At 52.9% G+C, this 25000-nt stretch overlaps 4 protein-coding genes across 12 annotated transcripts in view; 2 read left to right on the top strand and 2 right to left on the bottom strand.

The window, feature by feature from the left end:
• LOC146272080 (uncharacterized) overlaps window positions 1-7234 on the top strand; it is an 8989-nt gene extending 1755 nt beyond the window's left edge. For 2 of the 8 annotated variants that reach the window (XM_084707913.1, XM_084707914.1), the window contains 5 exons: window positions 474-982; window positions 1483-1627; window positions 2050-2953; window positions 5509-5545; window positions 5690-6813. In XM_084707913.1, coding sequence (XP_084564039.1) covers window positions 687-982; window positions 1483-1627; window positions 2050-2953; window positions 5509-5545; window positions 5690-6182 — 1875 coding nt within the window. In that variant the 5' untranslated portion in view covers window positions 474-686 and the 3' untranslated portion in view covers window positions 6183-6813. Of the gene's footprint in view, window positions 1-473; window positions 983-1482; window positions 1628-2049; window positions 2954-5508; window positions 5546-5633; window positions 6814-7114 lie in introns of those variants that run through there. The other 6 variants (XM_084707915.1, XM_084707919.1, XM_084707916.1 and 3 more) reach the window with 6 other exon arrangements.
• A 218-nt stretch (window positions 7235-7452) lies between these two features.
• On the bottom strand, window positions 7453-11508 carry LOC146272081 (ras-related protein Rab-18-B). The gene is made up of 7 exons (XM_084707922.1): window positions 11291-11508; window positions 10448-10503; window positions 10297-10358; window positions 10000-10072; window positions 9770-9888; window positions 9291-9357; window positions 7453-8861 (listed from the first exon to the last, which is right to left on the bottom strand). Exons 1-7 carry the CDS (start codon window positions 11356-11358, stop codon window positions 8689-8691), a joined length of 618 nt encoding a protein of 205 aa, XP_084564048.1. The 5' UTR covers window positions 11359-11508; the 3' UTR covers window positions 7453-8688.
• Window positions 11509-13509: 2001 nt separating this feature from the next.
• On the top strand, window positions 13510-16979 carry ptchd3b (patched domain containing 3b). Its single transcript, XM_084707861.1, has 4 exons — window positions 13510-14256; window positions 14344-14465; window positions 14716-14861; window positions 15189-16979. Exons 1-4 carry the CDS (start codon window positions 13534-13536, stop codon window positions 16718-16720), a joined length of 2523 nt encoding a protein of 840 aa, XP_084563987.1. The 5' UTR covers window positions 13510-13533; the 3' UTR covers window positions 16721-16979.
• Window positions 16980-18505: 1526 nt separating this feature from the next.
• Window positions 18506-25000, bottom strand: part of LOC146272083 (ATP-dependent zinc metalloprotease YME1L1-like) — an 8028-nt gene continuing 1533 nt past the window's right edge. The window contains exons 4-18 of one of the 2 annotated variants that reach the window (XM_084707860.1): window positions 24811-24909; window positions 24426-24532; window positions 23846-23996; window positions 23665-23748; window positions 23291-23443; window positions 22916-23068; window positions 22687-22819; window positions 21999-22061; window positions 21458-21570; window positions 20764-20919; window positions 20372-20523; window positions 19434-19560; window positions 19187-19260; window positions 18943-19029; window positions 18506-18850 (exon numbers count right to left, since the gene is read on the bottom strand). In XM_084707860.1, coding sequence (XP_084563986.1) covers window positions 18680-18850; window positions 18943-19029; window positions 19187-19260; window positions 19434-19560; window positions 20372-20523; window positions 20764-20919; window positions 21458-21570; window positions 21999-22061; window positions 22687-22819; window positions 22916-23068; window positions 23291-23443; window positions 23665-23748; window positions 23846-23996; window positions 24426-24532; window positions 24811-24909 — 1823 coding nt within the window. In that variant the 3' untranslated portion in view covers window positions 18506-18679. Of the gene's footprint in view, window positions 18851-18942; window positions 19030-19186; window positions 19261-19433; window positions 19561-20371; window positions 20524-20763; window positions 20920-21457; window positions 21571-21998; window positions 22062-22686; window positions 22820-22915; window positions 23069-23290; window positions 23465-23664; window positions 23749-23845; window positions 23997-24425; window positions 24533-24810; window positions 24910-25000 lie in introns of both variants that reach the window. The other variant, XM_084707858.1, reaches the window with a different exon arrangement.

The following is a 25000-nucleotide window of genomic DNA, read 5'->3' on the forward strand; positions in this document are numbered from 1 at the left end:
AGGATGCAGAACCAGGCAGTAAGGATGCAGAACCAGGTTCTAGGGTTCTGTGGTGTTCTGTAGTGAGCCAGGCTGGCTGGCAGAGAGACCCAGCAGGTTTGAGTGTTGTAGTGAAGCTGATGGGAGTCATGTGTCAGAGTACTTAACTAAGACTACGCTGGGACTGAAATCTGATAGGGTCGGTGTTGGACACAACACACACAACACACACAACACACACAACACACACAACACACACACACATGCAAGCACACACACACACTCTGAAAGTGAGGGAGAACAGGGGGAGTCTCCGGTGCAGTGTCTCCTGCGCCCAACCCAAGCCCCTCCTCCACGGAACACAGAAACATGTCCTGGCCCGTGATTGGAAGACAGTCAGAGCCAGTGAGCAGGTTTGTGGAACTCTCAGGAGTTCTAGAACTCCGGAGCCCCGCAAGCTAGAACATTCCTCTCGTTCTCTTTTCTGCCTCCAGACCTGCCTCACATCTGTTCCTGGAGTCCTGAGTGAAGGAAGGTTCTGAACATTTGCTCCTGAACCTGGACCGACAGCAGAACCAGGATGAGAAGCAGCTTTACAGTTTGGGATAGAACTCGGAGGTTCTACACATTCTCACCCTGAGGTTCTAAACATTCTCACCCTGACCCAGACCAGGAGGGTCCGGGAACCCGGTTCAAGTGGGGAGGAGATGGACGGAACTGTTGTGAAGACAGAAGACCTGAAGGAGGAGGAGAGAGAGAGCGAGAGGAGGTGGAAATGGGAGGAGAGGAGTGAGGAGCAGAGGAGTGAGGAGGAGAGGAAAGAGAGGAGTGAGGAGGACCGATGGAGAGAGGAGAGAATGAGAGAGGAGGAGAGCGAAAACGTGGAGGAGTGGATGAGAGAGGAGAAGGGCAGAGAGGAGGAGAGAGACAGCATGAGGTTGAGCTGTGAGGATGGAGGCCCAGCCCCAGGAGAGAGCTCAGCTGGGAGGAGCAGGAAAGGAGGGTGAGTACCTGCTAAAGAACAGTTAAACATCAGGTCGTAAGAAAACAAATTATGATTCAGTTAACTTCCTATTGGGAGTTTTTTAACAGTATATGAAGTGATGCTTAGGAGGACTGATGGATGGAATGTCATGATAAAAACTTAACACCTTAGAAATAATGTTAAAAACATACTCATTCCTCTGTGATATAGTTCAGAACTGTTCTGTTTCTATTCCTCAAACAACAGGTATAGGGAAATAATCAAGTACATTTATGCATCCAAGGTCATTTGATGTCCTATCCTATACATCTCTCTCTGTATACATATTCATACAGTACATATGTAAGGTAGTGACACAGTTATATTTGTGTTTTGCTTTGAACAAATCTGCAAAAAAAACGTGAATGTTGAAAGAGTGCAAACATCTACCACCACGGCTCCCCATGCTCAGCTCCTCCCTCTCAGGGAGCGTGACCTCTGACCTCTGTCCTGTGCCCTCTGCCCTGTGCCCCCTGCAGGCCAGGTGCGGGGCAGCGGAGGCAGGTGCTGCAGAGCATGGCCAGGCCTCTGAAGCTGTGGCTGTACCAGCACAGGGACAACCCCTACCCCACGAAGACAGAGAAGCTGCTGCTGGCTCTGGCCTCACACATGACCCTGGTGCAGGTAGGGAGGCGGCACACATTTACATTTATTTACATTTATTCATTTAGCAGACGATTTTATCCAAAGCGACTTCCAAGGGAGAGTTTTACAAAAGTGCATAGGTCACTGATCATAACAATGAGATAGCCCCAACAAATTGTGGGTAGCCAAAACATGGAGCATTTATTTTGAAAACCAAATAAGTCCCAAAGGGAAGAACCATAAGAGCATGTAGTTAAACAAGTTAGCACACACACACACACACATGCTGCATACATGCTGTCCATACACACACACACACACACACACACACACACACTATTATCCAATACACACATGCCTCTGGTGGTGGGGAGCTAACATACTCCTGACCTTGCTCCCTCCCCCATCCTCCTCCCTCCCCCTAACCCCCACCCCCTTCCCCCTCCTCCCTTCTCCTGCAGGTGTCTAACTGGTTCGCCAACGCGCGGCGGCGTCTGAAGAACACTGTGCGCCAGCCTGACCTCAGCTGGGCTCTGAGGATCCAGCTGTACGAGCAGCTTACAGAGGCCAGCTCAGAGAGACCCAGCTCAGAGAGACTCAGCCCAGAGAGACTCAGCCCAGAGAGACTCAGCCCAGAGAGAACCAGCTCAGAGAGACTCAGCTCAGAGAGACCCAGCTCAGAGAGACCCAGCGCAGAGAGAACCAGCTCAGAAAGACCCAGCTCAGAGAGACCCAGCCCAGAGAGACCCAGCTCAGAGAGACCCAGCTCAGAGAGACCCAGCGCAGAGAGAACCAGCTCAGAGAGACCCAGCTCAGAGAGACCCAGCCCAGAGAGACTCAGCTCAGAGAGACCCAGCCCAGAGAGACTCAGCTCAGAGAGACCCAGCCCAGAGAGACCCAGCTCAGAGAGAACCAGCCAGAGCAGCGCTGACACACACTCTGGTGAGACACACACACACACACTGAAAGTAGGAGTATGTGTTTCTTTATCTATTCTAACCGGGGAGTTCATATTTACGTTGGGTCCTCTGGTGTTGGCAGATGATGAGTTCCCCTCAGCGACACCAACCAACCAATCAGAGCTCAACAGGCCCAACAGGGTGACCAATCAGGAGAGTAGTAACAGAGGGGCGGGGCTGAGGATAGGCTCCGCCCACAGCGTTTTCCCGCCTTCTAAGTACAAGAGCAGCCTCCTGCACCGCTACCTGAACGACTCGCTCCAGCTCGCCCTGGCGCGCGCTGATGATGTCACGGGGTCCCCCCGCAGGGGGAGGAGCCAGTCGATCAGCTCCATAGAGGCGGACGAAGAGCTCGTCTCACCCTCCTCATCCTTGGAGGCAGAGAACAGTGTAATACATCACGTGGGTAAGACCGACCAATCACCATGCTGACCTCCATTGGGTTGAAGGGGGGAGGGGGGAGGGGTGGTGGGGATCGAGGCTGGAGGGGGTGGCGTTAGGCTGGTCGGGGCACACTGCATTGTGGTATTGGACTGACTCTGTGAATCAAATATAATAAACAATACTCTTATTAATACAATTATTGATAATAATATCTCTTAAAACCCGTCCTCTTAAAAGTGAGGCTGGAAGACTTCCTCTGTCGAAACTTCGATCTGCTGGTTTTTCTACGTGCACTCTTTCTATGCTGCTAAGGACGTGTGGGTGTGGACCTGGGGAGGTGTGGACCTGGGGAGGGGAGGTGTGGACCTGGGGAGGGGAGGTGTGGACCTGGGGAGGGGAGGTGTGGACCTGGAGAGGGGAGGTGTGGACCTGGAGAGGGGAGGGGAGGTGTGGACCTGTAGAGGGGAGGGGAGGTGTGGACCTGGGGAGGGGAGGTGTGGACCTGGAGAGGGGAGGGGAGGTGTGGACCTGGGTAGGGGAGGGGAGGTGTGGACCTGGAGAGGGGAGGGGAGGTGTGGACCTGGGTAGGGGAGGGGAGGTGTGGACCTGGAGAGGGGAGGGGAGGTGTGGACCTGGAGAGGGGAGGTGTGGACCTGGAGAGGGGAGGTGTGGACCTGGGGAGGGGAGGTGTGGACCTGGGGAGGGGAGGTGTAGACCTGGGGAGGGGAGGTGTGGACCTGGGGAGGGGAGGTGTGGACCTGGAGAGGGGAGGTGTGTACCTGGGGAGGGGAGGTGTGGACCTGGAGAGGGGAGGGGAGGTGTGGACCTGGAGAGGGGAGGTGTGGACCTGGGGAGGTGAGGTGTGGACCTGGGGAGGGGAGGTGTGGACCTGGAGAGGGGAGGGGAGGTGTGGACCTGGAGAGGGGAGGGGAGGTGTGGACCTGGAGAGGGGAGGGGAGGTGTGGACCTGGGGAGGGGAGGTGTAGACCTGGGAGGGGAGGTGTGGACCTGGGCGGGGAGGGGAGGGGAGGTGTGGACCTGGGAGGGGAGGTGTAGACCTGGGAGGGGAGGTGTGGACCTGGAGAGGGGAGGGGAGGTGTGGACCTGGGAGGGGAGGTGTGGACCTGGGGAGGGGAGGGGAGGTGTGGACCTGGGGAGGGGAGGGGAGGTGTGGACCTGGGAGGGGAGGTGTGGACCTGGAGAGGGGAGGGGAGGTGTGGACCTGGGAGGGGAGGTGTAGACCTGGGAGGGGAGGTGTAGACCTGGGAGGGGAGGGGAGGTGTGGACCTGGGAGGGGAGGTGTGGACCTGGAGAGGGGAGGTGTGGACCTGGGAGGGGAGGGGAGGTGTGGACCTGGGAGGGGAGGTGTGGACCTGGGGATGGGAGGTGTGGATCTGGGGAGGTGTGGACCTGGGGATGGGAGGTGTGGATCTGGGGATGGGAGGTGTGGACCTGGGGATGGGAGGTGTGGACCTGGGGAGGTGAGGTGTGGACCTGGGGAGGGGAGGTGTGGACCTGGAGAGGGGAGGTGTGGACCTGGGAGGGGAGGGGAGGTGTGGACCTGGGAGGGGAGGTGTGGACCTGGGAGGGGAGGGGAGGTGTGGATCTGGGGAGGTGTGGAGGTACTTTATGGTTTCAGGCGTTAGCAGCGGTGCTCACATCAAGTTGAGTATTTCCCTTAAAGAGACGGGAGACCCATAAATCCAGCTGGCGTGAAGTTTTATAGAACAGGGAGCGAGGGAGAAATACACACACCACAAATATATCCATACACACACACACTTCCAGAGAGGTTAATGGAGTCGTTCCAGACCAGCCTGCTGAGAGCTCCCTCCACTCTCTCCTCTGGTGAGCCAGACTGGAGTGGACACGTGTGTGTGTGTGTTTCTGTGTGTGTGTGTGTGTGTGTATGTGGGGGTGTGATGAGGCTGGTGGTCAGTGTTGTAGCTTGTCTACAAGTGAGCAACTAGCTAAAGCTGAAATCTCTGGCGATGGTAAAAACTGTGATGCTGAGAAAGGCTCCCCCGCCCCCAATAGAACCTGTTAGAACCGCAGAAACTAATGAAGCGTTCAGTAGCAGAACACAGGCCAGGCAGGATTATTTATGATCTGCTTTGCGGTTCTCCAGGCCGGGACCCTGCTGGAGGAACTGGACACAGGCCAGACTGGACGCAGAGAGGGTTCTGTGTTCTAAACAGGAACCGGAGAGAGGTCTGCGTTCCAGAGAGAAGAGGGAGGGAGAGAGGGAGCGAGAAAGTGAGTGAGGGAGGGAGAGAAGAATAGATGTTGAGGCATGTAGAACAGAGAGCTGTGTTTTGGAAACACCAGCCCTGCGACCCTGACGCTGAGCAGATAGACTCTCTTTCCTTCTCAGCAGCTCAGGAGGAACTTAATGACATTTGTTTTGGCCGCAGCGTCTAAGAGAAGCCAGACTGCAGCACTTCACTCAGTTAAACCTTTCTGGCGCTGTAAACCAGTGTGTGTGTGTGTGTGTGTGTGTGTGTGTGTGTGTTTTCCATGGACTCAGTGTTCTAAAAAACAAACTCCTAACAGCTTGTTTCTCCCTGTTTGTTTCAGGGCGTGTTGGAGACCCCCTCCCTGCTGGACCTGACAGGTGAGAAACACCTTCCGCATGCTTCTTCTTTCCCTCCATTTTTGTTTAATAATGTCTGGATATCTTTGTGCATATTGAGGATTTATAGGAATCTAATTTAGAAGATATTCATATGTGAATGAACCACATTACCTGTCAGTGGAGGAGAGGGACAGGAGGACAAGGACTGGAGGGAGATCCACGCCGCCATGTCTCTCACCAACCTGGCCCAGGGACGGAGATGCACCACAGGGCCTATCTCAGGACAGAGCTGCGCCACAGGCCCTATCTCAGGACAGAGCTGCGCCACAGGGCCTATCTCAGGACAGAGCTGCACCACAGGGCCTATCCCAAGACGGAGCTGCACCACAGGGCCTATATTTACAAGTTGCATCATCCAAAAGTCATCCCACATCTCAGAGGTGAAGACTGTGAAGGTGGCTGTCCTGTCACACAGATGAATCAGGGCTCAGGACCATCCCAGACCCCCTTAGACTACAACTCACTTCCTGGAACAGAGACTGCACTTCCTGTCAGTGGACCATCATGCACCTCTCACTTGAACCAGCTCTCCTCGCTGACCAGCGTCCAGAGGAGACAGACCTGCATGTGGGTGTGGCTCTGGGAGACTCTGAGGAAGGGGATGGCTCAGTGGTAGACCTGACCACCACAGACCTGTCCACCACAGACCTGTACAGCACAGACCTGACCACCCCAGACCTGACCACCACAGACCTGTCCACCACAGACCTGACCACCACAGACCTGTACAGCACAGACCTGTACAGCACAGACCTGTACAGCACAGACCTGTCCAGCACAGACCTGTACAGCACAGACCTGACCACCACAGACCTGTACAGCACAGACCTGACCACCACAGACCTGTACAGCACAGACCTGTACAGCACAGACCTGTACAGCACAGACCTGTACAGCACAGACCTGTACAGCACAGACCTGTACAGCACAGACCTGTACAGCACAGACCTGTACAGCACAGACCTGTCCACCACAGACCTGACCACCACAGACCTGTACAGCACAGACCTGTACAGCACAGACCTGTCCAGCACAGCTCTTGACATCACAGGTTGAAATGGGAGCCCCTGTGTGGGTAAATTATCATCAACCTGGGTCATACCAGCTGTTGGGTACAGCTGGTCTGGTTATGGATCTTTTTGCCTTGTTATACTAAGTTATCTTAACGAATTACAATTTAGTAAGTGACTGAATCCAATCCAATGGAAAATGTGCTTTCTAATGTAAGAGAATCTCATTTAAATAAACATACGTTATACATTTTTGTCAGTATGTTCTAGAAGTAGAATGTTTCAAAAGTAGAACGTTCTGTTGGAAGGTTTTGTGTCTGGCAGGGTTCTACACGGTACTGTGACTTAAGCTGGTGTGGTCCTCTGGCATGAGACCATCCTGCTTCATTTGGGAACATTATCGTGATGCTTAACACACCCCCACACACACACACTCAGACAGACACAGACACGCACACAGCAGAGAGATGATTCTGGTCTATATGCTTACTGGGATTTTCCATGGTTCTCTCCTCCTCCTCCTTCTCCTCCTCCTCAGTGACATGTGGGGCAGCCGTGTTTCCAGCCTGTCACGATGAGCAGCTGGCCTGGGGAACACAGCTTACATGGAAACACCAGCTCATCCCAACCTGCCCCGCACACCCACACACACACTCGCACACCGACACACACACTCGCACACCCACACACACACTCGCACACCCACACACACACTCGCACACCCACACACTTGCACACCCACACATGGGGAAACAGAAACTCCAAACTGTTTCCAAGGAAACGGAAGGCTGAAACTGGTTTCCAGGGTAGCATGTAGTGTGGGGGTGGGGGCATAGTGGGTGCTTGGAGATGAAAATACTTAAGTGTTTATGAAACTTCTTGGTCTTCAGATTGTCATTTATTTTCACTTAATTAATTTAATATGAACGCCCATGTTCAATAAACACAATACAAACATGGTCGACATTAAGGCAAAAATACAATTCAGAAATGGACTCCAGGAAGACAAAGATGTACTTTAAAAGTTCCTGCAACACAAACACTCATTAGGAGCTCTGGGTCATCTTGACATAACTCATGTAACACCGACAGAAAACATGCAGCAGACACGTCTCTGGAAGTAGAATGTAGCTCAGGGGTGTGGACAGGGGACTGCGCGTGTGTGCGTGTGAACAGGCCTACAGAAAACAGCGCTGTAAACAGACGCGCTGCTCTTGAGCAGAAGAAACGACATAACCAAATAAACTAAGAAGAACAACAATATTAAAAAGTTGTGGTTATTGACAAGCCAGGTTGCCGTGGGGACGTCGGTTGATAGGCACAAGTTCCTGCAGGCAGACATATACAACATCACATGACATCACATGGCTTCTCTGGGTGCTTCACAGGACATGACATCACATGTCCTGACATGACATGTCCTGACAGGGTGCCTTCACAGTGCTGGAGCCCACGTCCATCTCGCCTGTCTCTTCAAGACTAATACAAGTGTCCGGTGACCTCTGACCTGCTATTATCAATTTTCATCCCATCACCCGTCAGGCGCCACGGTAACCATCGCTACAGTTGTAGTTAAGGCAGAACTATCCCCCCTCCCTCCCCCAAGCCCCATGTTGAGCCTGCCTGGCTGGCCTTCCTGCCTGGGTCAGCTGATCCCCATACGTTCTCTATGCGGCCGCTCCTCAAACGGACAAGATCGGATATGAGTTTTAGTGTTTTTCTATCTATGGACCTCCAGAGTCTGTCCAAAGTGGTGAGGGGCCCAGCTGTCACCAGGTGGCGCTGTTCCCCAGACCAGGGCTTGGTTGGTAGTTAAGAGGACATGAGGAAGCTATCAGACAGGTGAGCGGCAGAATTTCTAACATGATACCATTACAGTACACACCAAAAGAAAAATGTCATTTTAAAACAATCAAGTTTCAGGAGGTGGGGGGGTCAAATGTGATGCTGTCATGTGACACGTCAGCTGACAGGAAGTGAGTCCCTCAGTGCCACGCCCCTAGGGACATCAGGCCCCATCACCAGTCTATCCTCCTCCCTCCCTCCCTCCTCCCCTCCATCCTCATTTGCGGTTCCCAGCCCTGTCCAGTTCCGAGTGTTCCTTCCCCCCAGTTAGGGTATGGAGCAGTACCCTCCACAGCCACCCCCCGCCTGCTGCTGTGTGTCCCCCAGTCGGACGCCCGGTGCCTGGGTGTCGCTCTGCCACAGCCCTGGAGTCTGGAGGATCTTCTCCACCAGCTCCTCAAAGGCACACTGCACGCCGTCCTTGGTCTTAGCACTGGCCTCTGGAGCCACAGGGAGCACAACACAGTCATCAGCACTGGTGAGAGAGAGAGAGAGAGAGAGAGAGAGAGACAGAGACAGAGAGAGAGAGAGACAGAGAGAGACAGAGACACAGACAGAGAGAGAGAGAGAGAGAGAGAGAGAGAGAGAGACAGAGAGAGAGAGAGAGAGAGAGAGAGAGACAGAGAGAGAGAGACAGAGGCAGAGAGACAGAGAGAGAGAGACAGAGGCAGAGAGACAGAGAGACAGAGAGAGACAGAGACAGAGAGACAGAGGCAGAGAGACAGAGAGAGAGAGACAGAGGCAGAGAGACAGAGAGAGAGAGACAGAGGCAGAGAGACAGAGAGAGAGAGACAGAGGCAGAGAGACAGAGAGAGAGACAGAGACAGAGGCAGAGAGACAGAGAGAGAGAGACAGAGAGACTACTGTACCTATGAACAACATGGAGTGTTTCCTGGCAAACTTGAGGCCTTCATTCCTGTCCACCTCCCGGTTGTCCTGAAACACAACAGAGGAACAGAAACACCATTCAGCACCAGAAACACCTATTTAGCACCAGAACCACTGTTCAGCACCAGAAACACCGTTCAGGAACAGAAACTGTGTTTTATAACCTCCCACCAAACAGTACAGCCAGTCATAAAGATTACTGAGTTATTAAGATAGCTGACCACATCAACAGTGAACAGGGCTAGAGGACTGTGCTCTGAAGCTTCAAATTCCGACTGTTAGCTTGAGTTTTGGCCCTGTCTGGGCCCTGTCTGGGTCTAGGGGGAGTCTGGGCCCTGTCTGGGTCTAGGGGGAGTCTGGGCCCTGTCTGGGTCTAGGGGGAGTCTGGGCCCTGTCTGGGTCTAGGGGGAGTCTGGGCCCTGTCTGGGTCTAGGGGGAGTCTGGGCCCTGTCCGACCCACCATGTCGATCTTGTTGCCCACCAGCATCTTGACCAGATCGTTGCGTGTGCAGTAGGTCTCCAGCTCGTTTAGCCAGTTCTCAAGCCTGGTGAAGGTGTCCCGCTTGGTCACGTCATACACTGGGAACACACACACACACACACACACACACACTAGAGTCATACACTGGGAACACACACACACACACACTAGAGTTATAAACTGAGGACACACACTAGAGTATAACTCACCCAGTATGACGCCCTGAGCCCCTCTGTAGTAGCTGGGTGTGAGGGTCCTGAATCTCTCCTGTCCAGCCGTGTCCTGTCATCAACACAGTCTGGTCACCTCCAGCCTCTCACCTCCACACACAGGTGGAGGACTCACATTTTTTTACATTTACAAACTAGTCTGCAGCATTTGAGAGACAACACTGTACACTGGTGCGCCCTAGTGGTGTAAGTCTGTACTACAACACTACAGGCGTTTGTTTTTTTGAGACGTGTGTTTAAGCAAAACACAGGCCTGCACCGGGCTGAAAGACTCACCCAGATAGCCAGCTTAGCTCTGTTCCCATCCACTGCGATTGTCTTGACTTTGAAATCCACACCTGGATTAATACAAAACCAAGCACAGATCGGTCAGCCTGATCGCAGCTGATAGCATTGAACCAGCATTGTGGAGGTCATCTGGACTCACCTATAGTGGCTGCTTGGTCAGGATCAAATGTGTCTTCTGTGAATCTCAACAGCAGACTGAGTGATGGAGGGGGGGAGTTGGACAGAGAGGGGTGGAGAGAGACAGGCAGAGAGAAAGACAGAGGGGTACAAAGAGAGAGGGGTACAGAGAGAGAGGGGTACAGAGAGAGAGGGGTACAGAGAGAGAGGGGTACAGAGAGAGAGGGGTACAGAGATGGTTGAGTGAAACGAGTATGATAGTAGAGGCCTGTTCCATAAAGTGAATTTACATAAGCCAGGCTTATGTTAGGGAAGGCTTATGGGGTGTACTTCGTCAGTAGAAGTTACCCCTCTTTGCATGAGTCATTCTCCTCTCTCCCTGCGTCATGACAAAACAATTCTCGACTACTCCAACAGGAATGTCGCTGGCAAGGTAGCGAACAGGCTTGACGCCGTCAAGGAAGGGGCAGATGGTAAATAAATAGGATATAGAGTTGATTGCTTCCTAAGCAACAGCATACAATTTCCATTGCACCTAGCTAGCCTAGCAACTTCGCCACATATTACATAAAACACGGTAGCTTGCTAAGGTTACACCCCCATCACAACAAAGAAACGGGCGGGTTAGCGATCTAACAACAATCCGATACTTAGAAATGACCATGATACAGTCAGAATAGAGGTGAATTGGAGTGGATATGACACTGTCTGGGCATATTGATGTTTTCCACAGAGCAAAGACATTTAGCTGGTTAGCCTAGCTATCTAGACCCAGGCCGGGGCTAGCTACCTCTGAACTGGCACTGGCTACGTGTACTGAAGCAATTACGTAATAAGCTTGATGTCAACACTGACAGTGTCTTACCTCGACTTCCCGACTCCACTCTCGCCGATAATCAATAGTTTCAAAGTAGTCAATACGTCGTCATCCATATTCTTTGGGTGGGTGGATTTAGCTAATTACAGCTATTTGTGGGTACTTGCTCGCTTTGGGTTCAACCTGTCTCTTGCGAAGAGCTGACTAAGTTGACGGCGCTGTGGTTATCTGACTTTCTGTAACTGCAGCGACAAGCTTTTCAGCAACAACACAACGTCCGGTTACTGCTATGACTTCGAAATAAAAGCTTAAGATTATATTGTTAGGTTAAACACGACATACATTTTTCTACCTTTTGAATATTTTTTTCAAAACCTTTTATCGAAAATATTTTTTCAACCTTTGTTTTAATTTCTTTCAAAATCATTTTTTCAAAATCATTATTTAAACCTTAAAGAGGTTGTAGCAAAGGGTGACTAAGTGTAACCCATTACTGGAACAACTTATCGGTCACCAACTTTTATTTTGAAGGTATAATCAGCTATTCGGATGTATTTGTTACAGGCAAAATTAGTGTTGCAGCTGTCCTGCAGTGGACTTTTAGCGTTGTCATATTATGTCCACCGATCCAGCTCTTAAAGAATGACGAAGCATCAGACCTTAAACAGTCGTTCATTCTTTTGGCGAAAATATTCTTCCAAAATGTTGACATAGCCAAACTTTTACAATGATAGCAAAATGACAGGATAAGAAAATAAATACAACATCTTTGGGCTATTGGGGGGCTGTGTGTCAGTCCGGCGGCCTCTCGACGCATCACTTGTTTTTTGTTTCATATTAACGTTTAAAACGTTTAAATAGAAGCTGACAGTCGCCACCATATATATATATATATATATATATATATATATATATATATATATATATATATATGGTCGCCACAGCTCTTTACACAATGAACGTATTGTCGCGTGCTCAGCTCTGTCATCACAGTCAACATTCCAGGCCTAAAGGAAGGATTCTTTTTGGACGCCTGGGGCCTGTTCCATAAAACGAGTTAACCAAATAAGTCCGGTAAACTCGAAATAGGCTTCTGTAGAACCTATCATCTAAACATAACCTTCTGCTACTTTCTGTACTCACTATTTAATGGACGCTTTGGATAAAAGCGTCTGCCAAACTAACTGCAGTTTAAAATGTAATGTCATCTAAATTATATTTGACATTAACAGGTGGTATTCAAAAAGTTAATGTATATTTAACACGGTGTTGTTTTGGAAACCAGTCATTACTGTACAGCACACTAGTTATTTATTAGGTATAACTCAGTAACTTGAGTTTTACATATTATAGCAGGCAGGTGCATGAAGCAAGGGTGCATAATGGTAATCTCCCCAGGACAAGGCCAATAAACAGTGTTGTAAAAACTCATATTTAAACAAAGCAAACTGGCTTCATGATTATTCTCTAATAAGACAAAACTTGGTTCTGTGCAGATAGCGTTTTGTAATACTAGCCATGCAAGAGCCCCCAAAGTAACTGCTATGTGTAGTAAGAGTTCCTAGTTGAAAGTAGTGTCACTCAAAGATGTGAAGGTTCACCTCACTTATACCCAATCTTAAAACCACCCACCGAAGCAAAGGAATAGTTATAAAAGTATCGGTGAGAACTCAACCACAACTTAATTCTTCCTGAAGTTTTCCCAGTGATGGTGATGATTCAGTCAAAGTGACCTGACTCCAGGACATGCTAGATCGCTACCCAGGATAATCAGTCCCATTAGAAGGTGCAGAACCCGATCTTTTAACCGCCAGGTATGACTGCTGCTCACAAAGAGAAGACAGACAGCAGCCACAAGCTGTCCTTGTTTAGGGGTAGTGGACCCTCAAAGCTTGGGTCCTCCTGGGGGGGGAACAGGCTCTTGTTTGCTCAAGCAACAGTAAGAAGACCAGAAATTATAGGTCATATTGTAGATTCCTGCGAAGCGGTGGGTGTGCTAAGGGGGAAGAGGGCAGGGCAGGGCAGGGGGAGGAGGCGGGGGGTAGGGATCCAATCCTGTGTTTATGGTGAGATTTCACAGAAGACTGCCCTCATGCAAATGTCTCCAGATGAAGAGGAAGCAAAATACAAGGACTCCAGCTGCTCTGGAGATCAGTCATACCCTGGGACGTCACCACGGCGACACTCACGCTCTGCAGACCGTGACAAAGGGACTGACGCTCATAGGGGGACGGGCTCCTGTGCTCCGTGCGGACAGAACTGTTCCAGAGGCGCAAAGTTCCGTCTTCAGAATGGCTAAGTGCCGCACCAACTGCATAGAGAAGCCAGTGTGCATCTGCTTCGAGATCCTCGGCCTCTTCATCGGCTCCCACCCCTGGTGGTTTGTCACGGCTCCCCTGATCATCTCTGCAGCTCTGGGAAGCGGATTCTACTTCCTGGAAGACTGCAAGACCAGCGACATCGAGCACCAGTTCACCCCCATAGACGGACCAGCCAAGGCGGCGAGGCTCTACTTCCAGGAGACTTTCCCCCAGCGCGAGGGAATGTTCTCCAGCCTCAGACTGAGCACTGACGGGGTCTACGCCGTCTGGATGGCCTCCAACCACACTAACGTGTGGACGGAGGAAACCATGCGGGAGGTCGTGGACCTGGACAGCAGGGTGAGGAACATGGCTGTGCCCTGGGAGGAGGCAGGGGAACACTTTAAGTATGTGGACGTTTGTGCGACAGTCGACGGAAACTGCACCTCAAACGTCATATTGGAGATCCTCAGCAACAATCCCAGCAACGTGGATCAGATTAATCTGACGTTTCCTATCTTTTGTTTGGAGGACGTTGAGTTTAACCTGCATCAGTCTCTCGGCAGCGTGAAATGGGATAATAACTCAGTAGTCCGAAGCGCCAAGGCCGTACAGTTGTACTACTATTTACGAGAAGACAACGCAACAAAAACCAATCTGTGGCTGGAGAAGTTCATAGCTTTGCTCTCAGATGAATCTACAACCTCCATACAGGTGAGATGCGAAAGCTGGCCGAGTTCAAGGCCTCTTTAACGTGTTTCCATGGTGACAATGTCATTCCATGCTCCTGTGTCCTCCCAGGTGTCTCACTCCACCTCCAAGTCAATGCAGTGGGAGTTTGACAAGACTCCCAAAAGCATCATCAAACTCTTCGCCATCACCTACACCATCGCTATCACATACGCCATCATATCCTGTGTGAGGTTGGTCCAGTTTTCCCTCTGAGATCAGTAAAGTTCTACTCTACGATGGCCTACACTATAAGAATCTATTCTACACAACTTCTAACTTCTAAAACAGGTTTCTGTTTACACCCCTCTTTTGTTTAGAAACAGATGAACCTTTAATTATTCACCATCTGGAGGTGCATCAGTGGTGAAGTTTATTAAAGTATTAGTTAATCAATGTTCATAAAATACAATCTTCCACAATGTGCTGCCGTCCCACCCCCAGGCTGGACCAGGTGAGGAGCAAGGTGTGGGTGGCAGTAGCAGGGGTCCTGTCCAGCGGCCTGGGGGTCCTGTCTGGCTTCGGCCTGATGCTCCTGCTGGGCCAGCCCTTTGTGATGACCGTGGCCTCTGCACCCTTCCTGGTCCTGGGTAAGGCCTCCAACACCGTGAGGTTTACAGTGTAAAGTGTTACACACAACAGTGTAGCATTTGTACATGTAAAAAAACACACTGTTGATGGGCGTGGAATGTTAAGAAGGAATTTGACAGTTTCAAGTCAAGTCCGTGTGGGTTTAGGTTGGCTGAGGGGCAGTTCTACGGGCGTATGTGAAGCGCTCTGTGACTGCTTGTAAAAAGGGCTACACATAACTAATTTGATTAGAAAGTATCAACATAGCAAGGAACAAGGTTTTACAAGCCCACCCTTTCCCTCTCTTCGCCCCACCTAACCAGTCTCCGTGTCACTTCCTGTCCCAGGTATCGGCTTGGACGACATGTTCATCCTGCTCTCTGCCTGGCAGAAGACCGGCGTTCTGACCAGCGTGTCAGAGCGGCTGGCGGACACCTACAGAGAAGCCGCCGTCTCCATCACCATCACCACGGTGACGGACGCCTTGGCCCTGTTCCTAGGCTACAGCTCGTCCTTTAGGTCGGTCCAGTCCTTCTGCCTCTACACCGGCACCGCCATCCTCTTCTGCTTCTTCTACAACGTCAGCTTCCTGGGCGGCGTCCTGGCGCTGAACGGCCGCAGGGAGGCCGGCAACCGCCACTGGTTCACCTGCGCCCAGATCCCCGAGGACCTTCCCCTGGGGAAGCCCATTGGCTACGGTGTCTGTTGCGTGGGAGGGGCCTACGACCGCGACACGGGGGCTGAGGTGGGCCAGCCGATGGATCGGTTCTTCAGGAAGTTCTACGGTCCGTTCCTGACCCAGGGCTGGGTGAAGCTGTGTGTGGGCGTCCTGTACGCAGGCTACCTGGCCACCAGCGTGTTGGGCTGCTGCTGGATGAAGGAGGGCATCGACCTGAGGAACTTGGCCTCCTACGACTCCTACATCATCCGTTACTACGACGACCAGAAGGCCCACTTCTCCTTGTACGGCCCTGTCGTCATGGCGGCGGTGAAGGGGGCGTATCCCTACTGGAGTGAGGACGGACAGGCCAACCTCAGCTCCTGCATGGAGGCGTTCCAGGGGCTGGGGTACGTGGACGGACAGATCTCCTGGCTCCAGAAGTTCCAGGCGTACGCCAACAGGACCGGACAGGACATCAGCACTGAGGCAGCCTTCCAGGGGAACCTGAGCGCTTTCCTCCAGCTCCGACCTGCCTTCAGCCAGGACGTCAACATCACAGAGGACCAGCGGATCAACAGCTCGCGCTTCTTCCTCGTGACGAAGCAGGAGAACCAGGTGAGCGACGCGGAGCTGCTGACAGGCATGCGGCGCACGGCCAAGGCCTGCGGGGCGGAGCTAGGGGTGGAGTTCCTGGTCTACCACCCCAGCTTCATCTACCACGACCAGTACACCGTCATCCGGTACAACACCATCCAGACTCTGGGGGTCTCCACCATCGCCATGCTGGTGGTCTCCCTCATCCTCATCCCCAACCTGCTGTGCTCACTGTGGGTGGCCTTCTCCATCGGCTCAGTAATCATGGGCGTGGCCGGGTTCATGTCTCTGTGGGCCGTGAGCCTGGACTCCATCTCCATGATCAACCTGGTCATCTGCATCGGCTTCGCCGTCGACTTCTCCGCCCACGTGGCCTACGCCTTCGTCTCTAGCTCCAAGAACGACCCCAACGAGAGGGCCAAGGACGCCCTGGCCAACCTGGGGTTTCCCATCATGCAAGGTGCCCTGTCCACCATCCTGGGAGTGGTGGTTCTGTCTGCCTCTGGTAGTTACATCTTCTGGACCTTCTTCAGAATCATGGTCCTGGTCATCTTGCTCGGCCTGCTTCACGGCCTCGTCTTCATCCCCGTGTTTATGACTGCCTTCAGAACGTGCCGGAACTGAGCGGCAGTCAGCCAATCAAACGGCCACTCATCTTCCAACCGGGTTTATCATGAATGGATAGCACAGGGCATCTAAGAATATAATGAAAATACAGACAGGGCCTGAATACAGGGCCTGAATACAGGGCCTGAATACAGACTTGTGAAAAACATGCATTTATAAAAAACGTTTGTTTATTTTAATAATAGTGAATTCTGTATGCTTTCAAGGAATTTTGCTTTTCCAATAAGTGATACTTGCTCCTCTGAATAAACAGTTTGCAGACACTATGAACCTTTTTTATATTTATTTTCACTCCATATAAATATACATGATTTCACCTTGAGAATGCTCACCATGCTCGTTACATGAACGTATACATAGCAGCATCTATACTAACCTCATTAAAGAAGCAGGATTTGCTCCACCAACACTGCTTCCCAGAGGCAAGGATAAGCAATGACAACAAAGTTCAATAAAGATAAGCAAACAAAACAAAGGAATATGTTTACAAGCTGGAAGAAGATAAATTGACCAATATAAATTGCACAGTACGCCTTTATCCAAACCCCCAAAACACCACTGTAAATATGTTAAACATGTGGGTTTGGCCCTACAGACAGCAGCGATTGCTGTTCTGCTGAACCTTCAACAAGGACAAGTTCGTCCCTCTTGGTAAAGAAATCTGCAAAGTGAACTCATTTCCATGTTGATGTAACATTCATTGACAGCATCAACAGGGGAGACAGACAGGATAAGATGACAGGGTTTATTCATTTCATCGTCACACAGCTGAACTTAGGCTCTGTCCTCCTCTTTAAGAGAAGAACAAGAGTTTAGGTGATTGGCTTCACATGATGCAGACAGACTAGAAGCTTCTATACACATTTATATACAGTTCTCATAACGACCAAGGTCATATTTACAAACTAAGCATATGTAAAAAGCCAGAAACCCAAATCTTTAAGTACTTGGACAAAATAAAAACAAAAAGTTACAACATAGAATACAACTGATAAATGATAGTTGGTTATATGCTTGGGTACACACTGAACCTCCCCTTTAAAAGACAAATCATCTCTTAAAGGGAAAGGTGTTGCTTTAAAACAATCCTCTGTACAACAACAACATCATCCTCCATCAACACACTTCAAACTGGCGCAGCAATGAGTAGATGATTGTTCACATTCCAGAGGGTCGTTCGTCTCCTCTAACACAGATGTTGGGAGCAGGTGTGGCGTCACCAAAGCAGGCGACGCCCACAGGAAGACAGGGGGCACCGGGACGGTAACGTCACATTTCCCCGGTGGACAGACTGAGGTACCGATCAGGACGGGGAACCCTATCAGCCCTCAGTGTTCTGCTCTGTACCACGCACGCACACGCACACACACACACACGTTGTGCGGAGATCTAGACAACTAGGAAGGTTCTGAATGGACCAGTGCACTCAGCACAGGGCTGGGTTCCACTTACACAGGAAGACTGTAGAGTGTGTGTGTGTGTGTGTACACACATACATACATAGTGTACATACATACACACTGCAGTTGACATTTAAAATATAATCTAAGTCCTGAGGCCTCCATTCAACATTAACATGTCCAATATTTACATTCATAACCCCCCCCCCCCCCCCCTCCTCCTCCTCCCCTTCCCCACCTCGTCCAATCCCAAGCCTCCCTGGCCTGGCTTTTCTCCAGTCACAGGGAGTGCCCTTAACCCCTGACCTCTACCCCAACATCCCTTATACAGACTCCAGACCCTCCACTCCCTCCACACCCTCCAGACCCTCCACACCCTCCAGACCCTCCACCCCGCTCTGGCCCCTAACTGACCTGTATGGTGTCCATGTGTACAGGCCTGCCCCCAGATCCATGATATACAACCATGACCCCGGCCCACAGCCTCCCTCAGCTCCAGCCCCCTGCCCCAGGGTGTCTCCGCTCCCGGTCCTCGCCCCCAGCCCCCAGGTGGCCCTCAGGCCCCCAGGCCCCCTGGCCCTGGTTCCCTCAGCTCCAGGTCCTTGCCCTCCAGCACCAGACGGATCTCCTTGACGTCCAGCGTCTCGTACCTCAGCAGGGCGTCAGCCAGCATCCGGTGCTCTTTAGCGTGCAGCTTCAGCAGCGCCCGCGCCCGCTCATACGAGTCCTGGGGGGGGATGACATCATCAACACTTATTTGGGGGAGGGAGGGGGCAACCACTGTAGGGGAAGTCTGACTGGTGCTGAACGTCCACTCACCTTCAACAGTTTCCTGGTTTCCTGTTCGATGACAGCTTGTGTCTCCGGGCTCTGCTTCGTGACATCACCGTAGGTCATGACCCCAAGCTGACCAATGGGAAGAAGGGGAAGAGAGGAGTTACCCAGGTCAGAGTTCAATTGCGGAACTCTAAAACCTGGAGTGATTCTACACAACATCTTCTTTAGAAACCGGGGGATGAGTTTTGGATAAAAGATTCAGCAAAAATAAATAAAAATACTTTACCTTCTCACACATTCCGAATCTGGTCACCATCATCTTGGCAATTTTGGTGGCGCTGTCAAAGTCACTAGACGCACCTGGGGAGGAGATGGAGGAGGGAACATGAAGCCTTAGGATGCAGACAGCTTGCTAGAGCAGGGATCACATCTAGAACATGCAGGCAGGGGACCGGGGCGTCCCCGAGGACCGGGGTTAAGAGGATCTCAGGTATGTCTAAGCGTCTTGGCTGCTCCGGACCTGGAGGACGTACCCGTGGTGATGTACTCGTTGCCGAAGATGATCTCCTCGGCAACGCGGCCGCCCATGCTCACGTCCATCTGGGCCAGCAGCTGGGAGCGCGTCTCACTCCAACGGTCATTCTCAGGGAGCATGGACACCTGGGGGCAGGAGAGAGGAGGAGAGGGATGAGGAGGAGAGGGAGGAGAGGGGATGAGGAGGAGAGGGAGGAGAGGGGATGAGGAGGAGAGGGAGGAGAGGGGATGAGGAGGAGAGGGGATGAGGAGGAGAGGGAGGAGAGGGGATGAGGAGGAGAGGGGATGAGGAGGAGAGGGAGGAGAGGGGATGAGGAAGAGAGGGGATAAGGAGGAGAGGGGAGGAGGAGGAGAGGGTATGAGGAAGAGAGGGGATGAGGAGGAGAGGGATGAGGAGGAGAGGGAGGAGAGGGGATGAGGAGGAGAGGGGATGAGGAGGAGAGGGAGGAGAGGGGATGAGGAAGAGAGGGGATGAGGAGGAGAGGGGAGGAGGAGGAGAGGGAGGAGAGGGGATGAGGAAGAGAGGGGATGAGGAGGAGAGGGAGGAGAGGGGATGAGGAAGAGAGGGGATGAGGAGGAGAGGGGAGGAGGAGGAGAGGGTATGAGGAAGAGAGGGGATGAGGAGGAGAGGGAGGAGAGGGGATGAGGAAGAGAGGGGATGAGGAGGAGAGGGGATGAGGAGGAGGAGAGGGTATGAGGAAGAGAGGGGATGAGGAGGAGAGGGAGGAGAGGGGATGAGGAGGAGAGGGGATGAGGAGGAGAGGGGAGGAGGAGGAGAGGGAGGAGAGGGGATGAGGAAGAGAGGGGATGAGGAGGAGAGGGAGGAGAGGGGATGAGGAGGAGAGGGAGGAGAGGGGATGAGGACGAGAGGGGATGAGGACGAAAGGGGTGAGAGGAGAGAGGAAGGAGGAAGAGACACAGATAAGTGAGGACTCACGTGGCCCAGGCTGGGTCCTCGGGGCATGATGGTGGCCTTGTTGATGGGCATGGCGTCCTTGGTGTAGTACGCTACAATGGCATGGCCGGACTCATGGTACGCTGTGATCTCCTTGTTCTTCTGGTCGATCTCCACGCTCCTCCTCTCCGGCCCTGGGAGGGAGGGAGGGATAGAGATGAGGATGGAAATGTAGAAAGATGGAGATAACTTGAGACAGTGTCATGTCGGCATCGGCGTGTAAAAGGCAGAGGAAGGTGGGAGAGCAAAACAGGAAACCCCGCTTAGACCGAAACAGGAACAAGGAACCACAACTCAAGCCCGAGCGCCCCCCCCTCCCTTCCCCCCTCCCTTCCCCCCCTCCCTTCCCCCCCTCCCTTCCCCCCCTCCCTCACCCATGAGGATCTTGTCCTTGGCAAACTCCAGCTCCTTCAGGGTCACCATGTCCATGCCGTCCACCGCTGCCTTAAGCGCCGCCTGGTTCACCAGGTTCTCCAGGTCAGCCCCGGAGAACCCCACCGTGCCACGGGCGATGATTTTAGCCTCCACGTCTGGACAGAGGAAGGCGGTTAGCATATACTAAGCTAAGCTACCGTGCCTCATAGTGAGGTGGTTAGCATATATTAAGCTAAGCTACCGTGCCTCATAGTGAGGTGGTTAGCATATGCTAAGCTAAGCTACCGTGCCTCATAGTGAGGTGGTTAGCATATGCTAAGCTAACCCACAGTTTGCCATGTAATGATGCTAGCCTCCACGTCTCGACAGATACAGCAAGTTAGTATATGCTAAACTAAGCTGAAATAAGATAAATGTCATGTACTGATGCAAGCCAGGTGGCGGGCCATTAATCAGAAGGTTGTTGGTTCGATTCCCGGCTGTGCAAATTACATTGTGTCATGGGCAAGGCACTTCCCCCTACTTGCCTCGGGGGGAATGTCCCTGTACTTACTGTAAGTCGCTCTGGATAAGAGCGTCTGCTAAATGACTAAATGTAAGCCCTGAGAGTTAAGACAACTAATTGAGTCTTAATCTGCTGATGAATCAGGTCCTTATTTAGTGAAAGTAGTCTCCAGTCATGTGATGTCCTACCAGGATCGACTTTGATCTTCCTGAGGTACCAGTTGATGATCTCTGTGCGTCCCTTCACATCAGGCATGGGGACGGTCACCTGCATGTCGAAGCGACCAGGACGAATCAGAGCACTAGTGGAGGGGAGGGGGGAGAGGAGACAGGGATGTGGAGGGGAAAGGGATGAGGGGAGGGATGAGGAGGAGAGGAGGGATGAGGAGGAGTGGAGGGATGAGGAGGAGTGGAGGGATGAGGAGGAGTGGAGGGATGAGGACGAGTTGAGGGATGAGGAGGAGTGGAGGGATGAGGACGAGTGGAGGGATGAGGAGAAGTGGAGGGATGAGGAGGAGAGGAGGGATGAGGAGGAGTGGAGGGATGAGGAGAAGTGGAGGGATGAGGAGGAGAGGAGGGATGAGGAGGAGAGGAGGGATGAGGAGGAGAGGAGGGATGAGGGGAGGGATGACGCAGTTAGGACCCACATTACTTCTTAGTTGTGATGGTGTCCACAGACTCATGCTACGTCTACGGAGACAGAGCCAGGACAAACTCAGCAGGGACATACCTGTCCAAAGCCTCAGGGAAGTTTGTCGCTCCTATAATGATCACGCCCTCATTTGGTTTGAACCTGAACACAGAAAGGTCAAAGTTCAGAGGTTGGATACAGAACATTCAAATCCACTTCTTAACCCTCACTAACCCTATCCCTTAACCACAGTTTAACCAACTTTCTTCCACAATTTAACCCTCACCCAAACCTTTGACTAATGGTTGACGTAACAGTGAACCAACAGTTAACCAGAGAAGTACCGAAGTACAAATATTCTTATTTTATTTTTCGTAACTTTTTAAACATGAGTATTTGTACTTCTACTTGAGTGAAGGATGTGTGGACTTTTGCCATCTCTGCATTTAACCAACTGCCCCGCCCCCGCCCCCCCCCTCCCAATCTCCTCCCCAGCTCCTCATCTCCTCCCCAGCTCCTCATCTCCTCCCCAGCTCCTCATCTCCTCCCCAGCTCCCCATCTCCTCCCCATCTCCTCCCCAGCTCCCCATCTCCTCCCCATCTCCTCCCCATCTCCTCCCCAGCTCCTCATCTCCTCCCCATCTCCTCCCCATCTCCTCCCCAGCTCCCCATCTCCTCCCCATCTCCTCCCCAGCTCCCCATCTCCTCCCCAGCTCCTCCCCAGCTCCTCCCCAGCTCCTCCCCAGCTCCTCATCTCCTCCCCATCTCCAGCCCTGCAGCAGCTTACCCGTCCATCTCTGCCAGCAGCTGGTTGATGGTCTGTCTGGAGTAGGGGTGCATGGGAGACTCGATCCTCTTCCCCCCCACACTGTCCAGCTCATCTATGAAGATCACACAGGGGGCGCTGGCCTTGGCCTCTCCTGGGGGAGGGGGCAGAGGAGGAAGCTAGGTTACAGTGTACAGTCTCTCATCTCTGAGTCTCCACTTTAGAAGAACAGCAGACAGCTGCCACTCACTGAAGAGGTTCCTGATGCGACTGGCTCCGACGCCCACGAACATCTCGTCGAACTCGGACCCTGAGGCGTAGTAGAAGGGCACGTCTGCCTCCCCGGCCACCGCCCTGGCCAGCAGGGTCTTCCCTGTGCCTGGGGGCCCAACCAGGAGCACTCCTGGAGGGGGGAGGAGGGGACCACGAGCCAGATGAGGAGATGGTTACTTGTCGGAGAGGCTGGTGGCACAGGTCTACTGACACCTGAGATTCACTTGTTTTGTTGGTCAGATATGCTTTTTTCTGTCCTCCCCTTGATTCTTCTCACCTTTAAGCAGACTGCCTACGCTGCACACCCTCAACACCTCTTGCTACCCCTCCCCCCAGCACAGTGACCTCTCACCTTTGGGCAACTTGCCCCCCAGCACGGTGAACTTCTGAGGGTTCTTCAGGAACTCCACCACCTCCTGCAGCTCGTTCTTGGCCTCCTCCACGCCCTTCACGTGCTCGAAGGTCACGCTCTTCACCTGCACCGGGTCCACCGCAGAGTCCAACCCTGATGTGGTTCGGAACCGCACTGTCCATGACGGTTAGATTACAGCCCATGGCAATACTGCTGGTTAGGGTCTGGTTACTGGTTTTACTGGTCAGATTAGGGTCTGGTTACTGGCCAGATTAGGGTCTGGTTACTGGCCAGATTAGGGTCTGGTTACTGGCCAGATTAGGGTTTGTGTGTGTAGTTACTGGTCCTACTGGGTGTGTCTGTGGTGTCTGTACCCGATAAGAAGGGGGTCTTGGACAGGCCGTAGAGTCCCACCAGCAGCAACACCAGCAGGATCAGCCGGGTCCTCCTCAGGGAGTCTGCAGAGGCACACAGAGAGGGGGGAGGGGTCAGAGGGTGTGTCGCTTCAGAGTGTGTGTGTGTTCAGAATGTGTGTGTGTGTGTGTGCTCCCTCACCCTGCGTGCGCTGTGTGAGGGCCTGGGCCTTGAGGAAGCCCTCGGCGAAGCCGCCCTTGAAGGCGTCCTGGTGTCCGTCCGGAACGTTCCGGCTCTTCAGCAGCGTCTCCAGGGTCTCCACCTCTGCACCGCGGTCCCGCCACAGCAGGCCCTGAATGGGGGGGGGGGTGGACAGGGTCAGGGGACAGGGTCAAGGGGGAGGGGACAGGGTCAGGTGGAGGGGACAGGGTCAGGGGAGGGGACAGGGTCAGGGGAGGGGACAGGGTCAGGGGAGGGGACAGGGTCAGGTGGACAGGGTCAGGGGAGGGGACAGGGTCAGGTGGACAGGGTCAGGGGACAGGGTCAGGGGGGAGGGGACAGGGTCAGGGGGGAGGGGACATGGTCAGGTGGACAGGGTCAGGGGGGAGGGGACATGGTCAGGGGGGAGGGGACAGGGTCAGGTGGACAGGGTCAGGTGGACAGGGTCAGGGGAGGGGACATGGTCAGGGGAGGGGACATGGTCAGGGGGGAGGGGACAGGGTCAAGGAGGAGGGGGTCTGGGGAGGGTTATGTGCAGGCAGAGCAGTGAGACCAGACTGACCTTCATGAAGGAGGGTGTGAAGCTTTCCACCTCCACAGGCCTCTCCTGTCCTCCCCTCAGCCTCTTGGCCTTCCTCAGGGTCTTAAAGCCCCTGGTCTGCACCCACACTACAACACACACACACACACACACAGGTGTTAATGAGTATTTGAGCATTTCCAGCGAGGTGTCAGCTCCAGGTGTGGAGGTGTCAGCGACAGGTGTGGAGGTGTCAGCGACAGGTGTGGAGGTGTCAGCGACAGGTGTGGAGGTGTCAGCGACAGGTGTGGAGGTGTCAGCGACAGGTGTGGAGGTGTCAGCGACAGGTGTGGAGGTGTCAGCGACAGGTGTGGAGGTGTCAGCTCCAGGTGTGGAGGTGTCAACAACAGGTGAGGTCCTCAGCTACCTGGCCAGTAGGGCAGCTGGGCGGAGACCTTCTGGAGGGGGGAGGGGCTCTGTCTGCAGAAGGCCAGGGGGGCGGGGCCCATGGCACCACCAGAGAACCCTGACGAGACAAGCAGACACACACCACTGGTTTAAAAACTGTCTTTAGTGTGTTTCACACGGTCAGTTATGGTTTGAGAATGATTCCCCCG

This window comes from Hypomesus nipponensis, chromosome 10 (genome assembly GCF_054491055.1).
Source record: "Hypomesus nipponensis isolate SF chromosome 10, ASM5449105v1, whole genome shotgun sequence".
Taxonomy (NCBI): Eukaryota; Metazoa; Chordata; class Actinopteri; order Osmeriformes; family Osmeridae; genus Hypomesus; species Hypomesus nipponensis.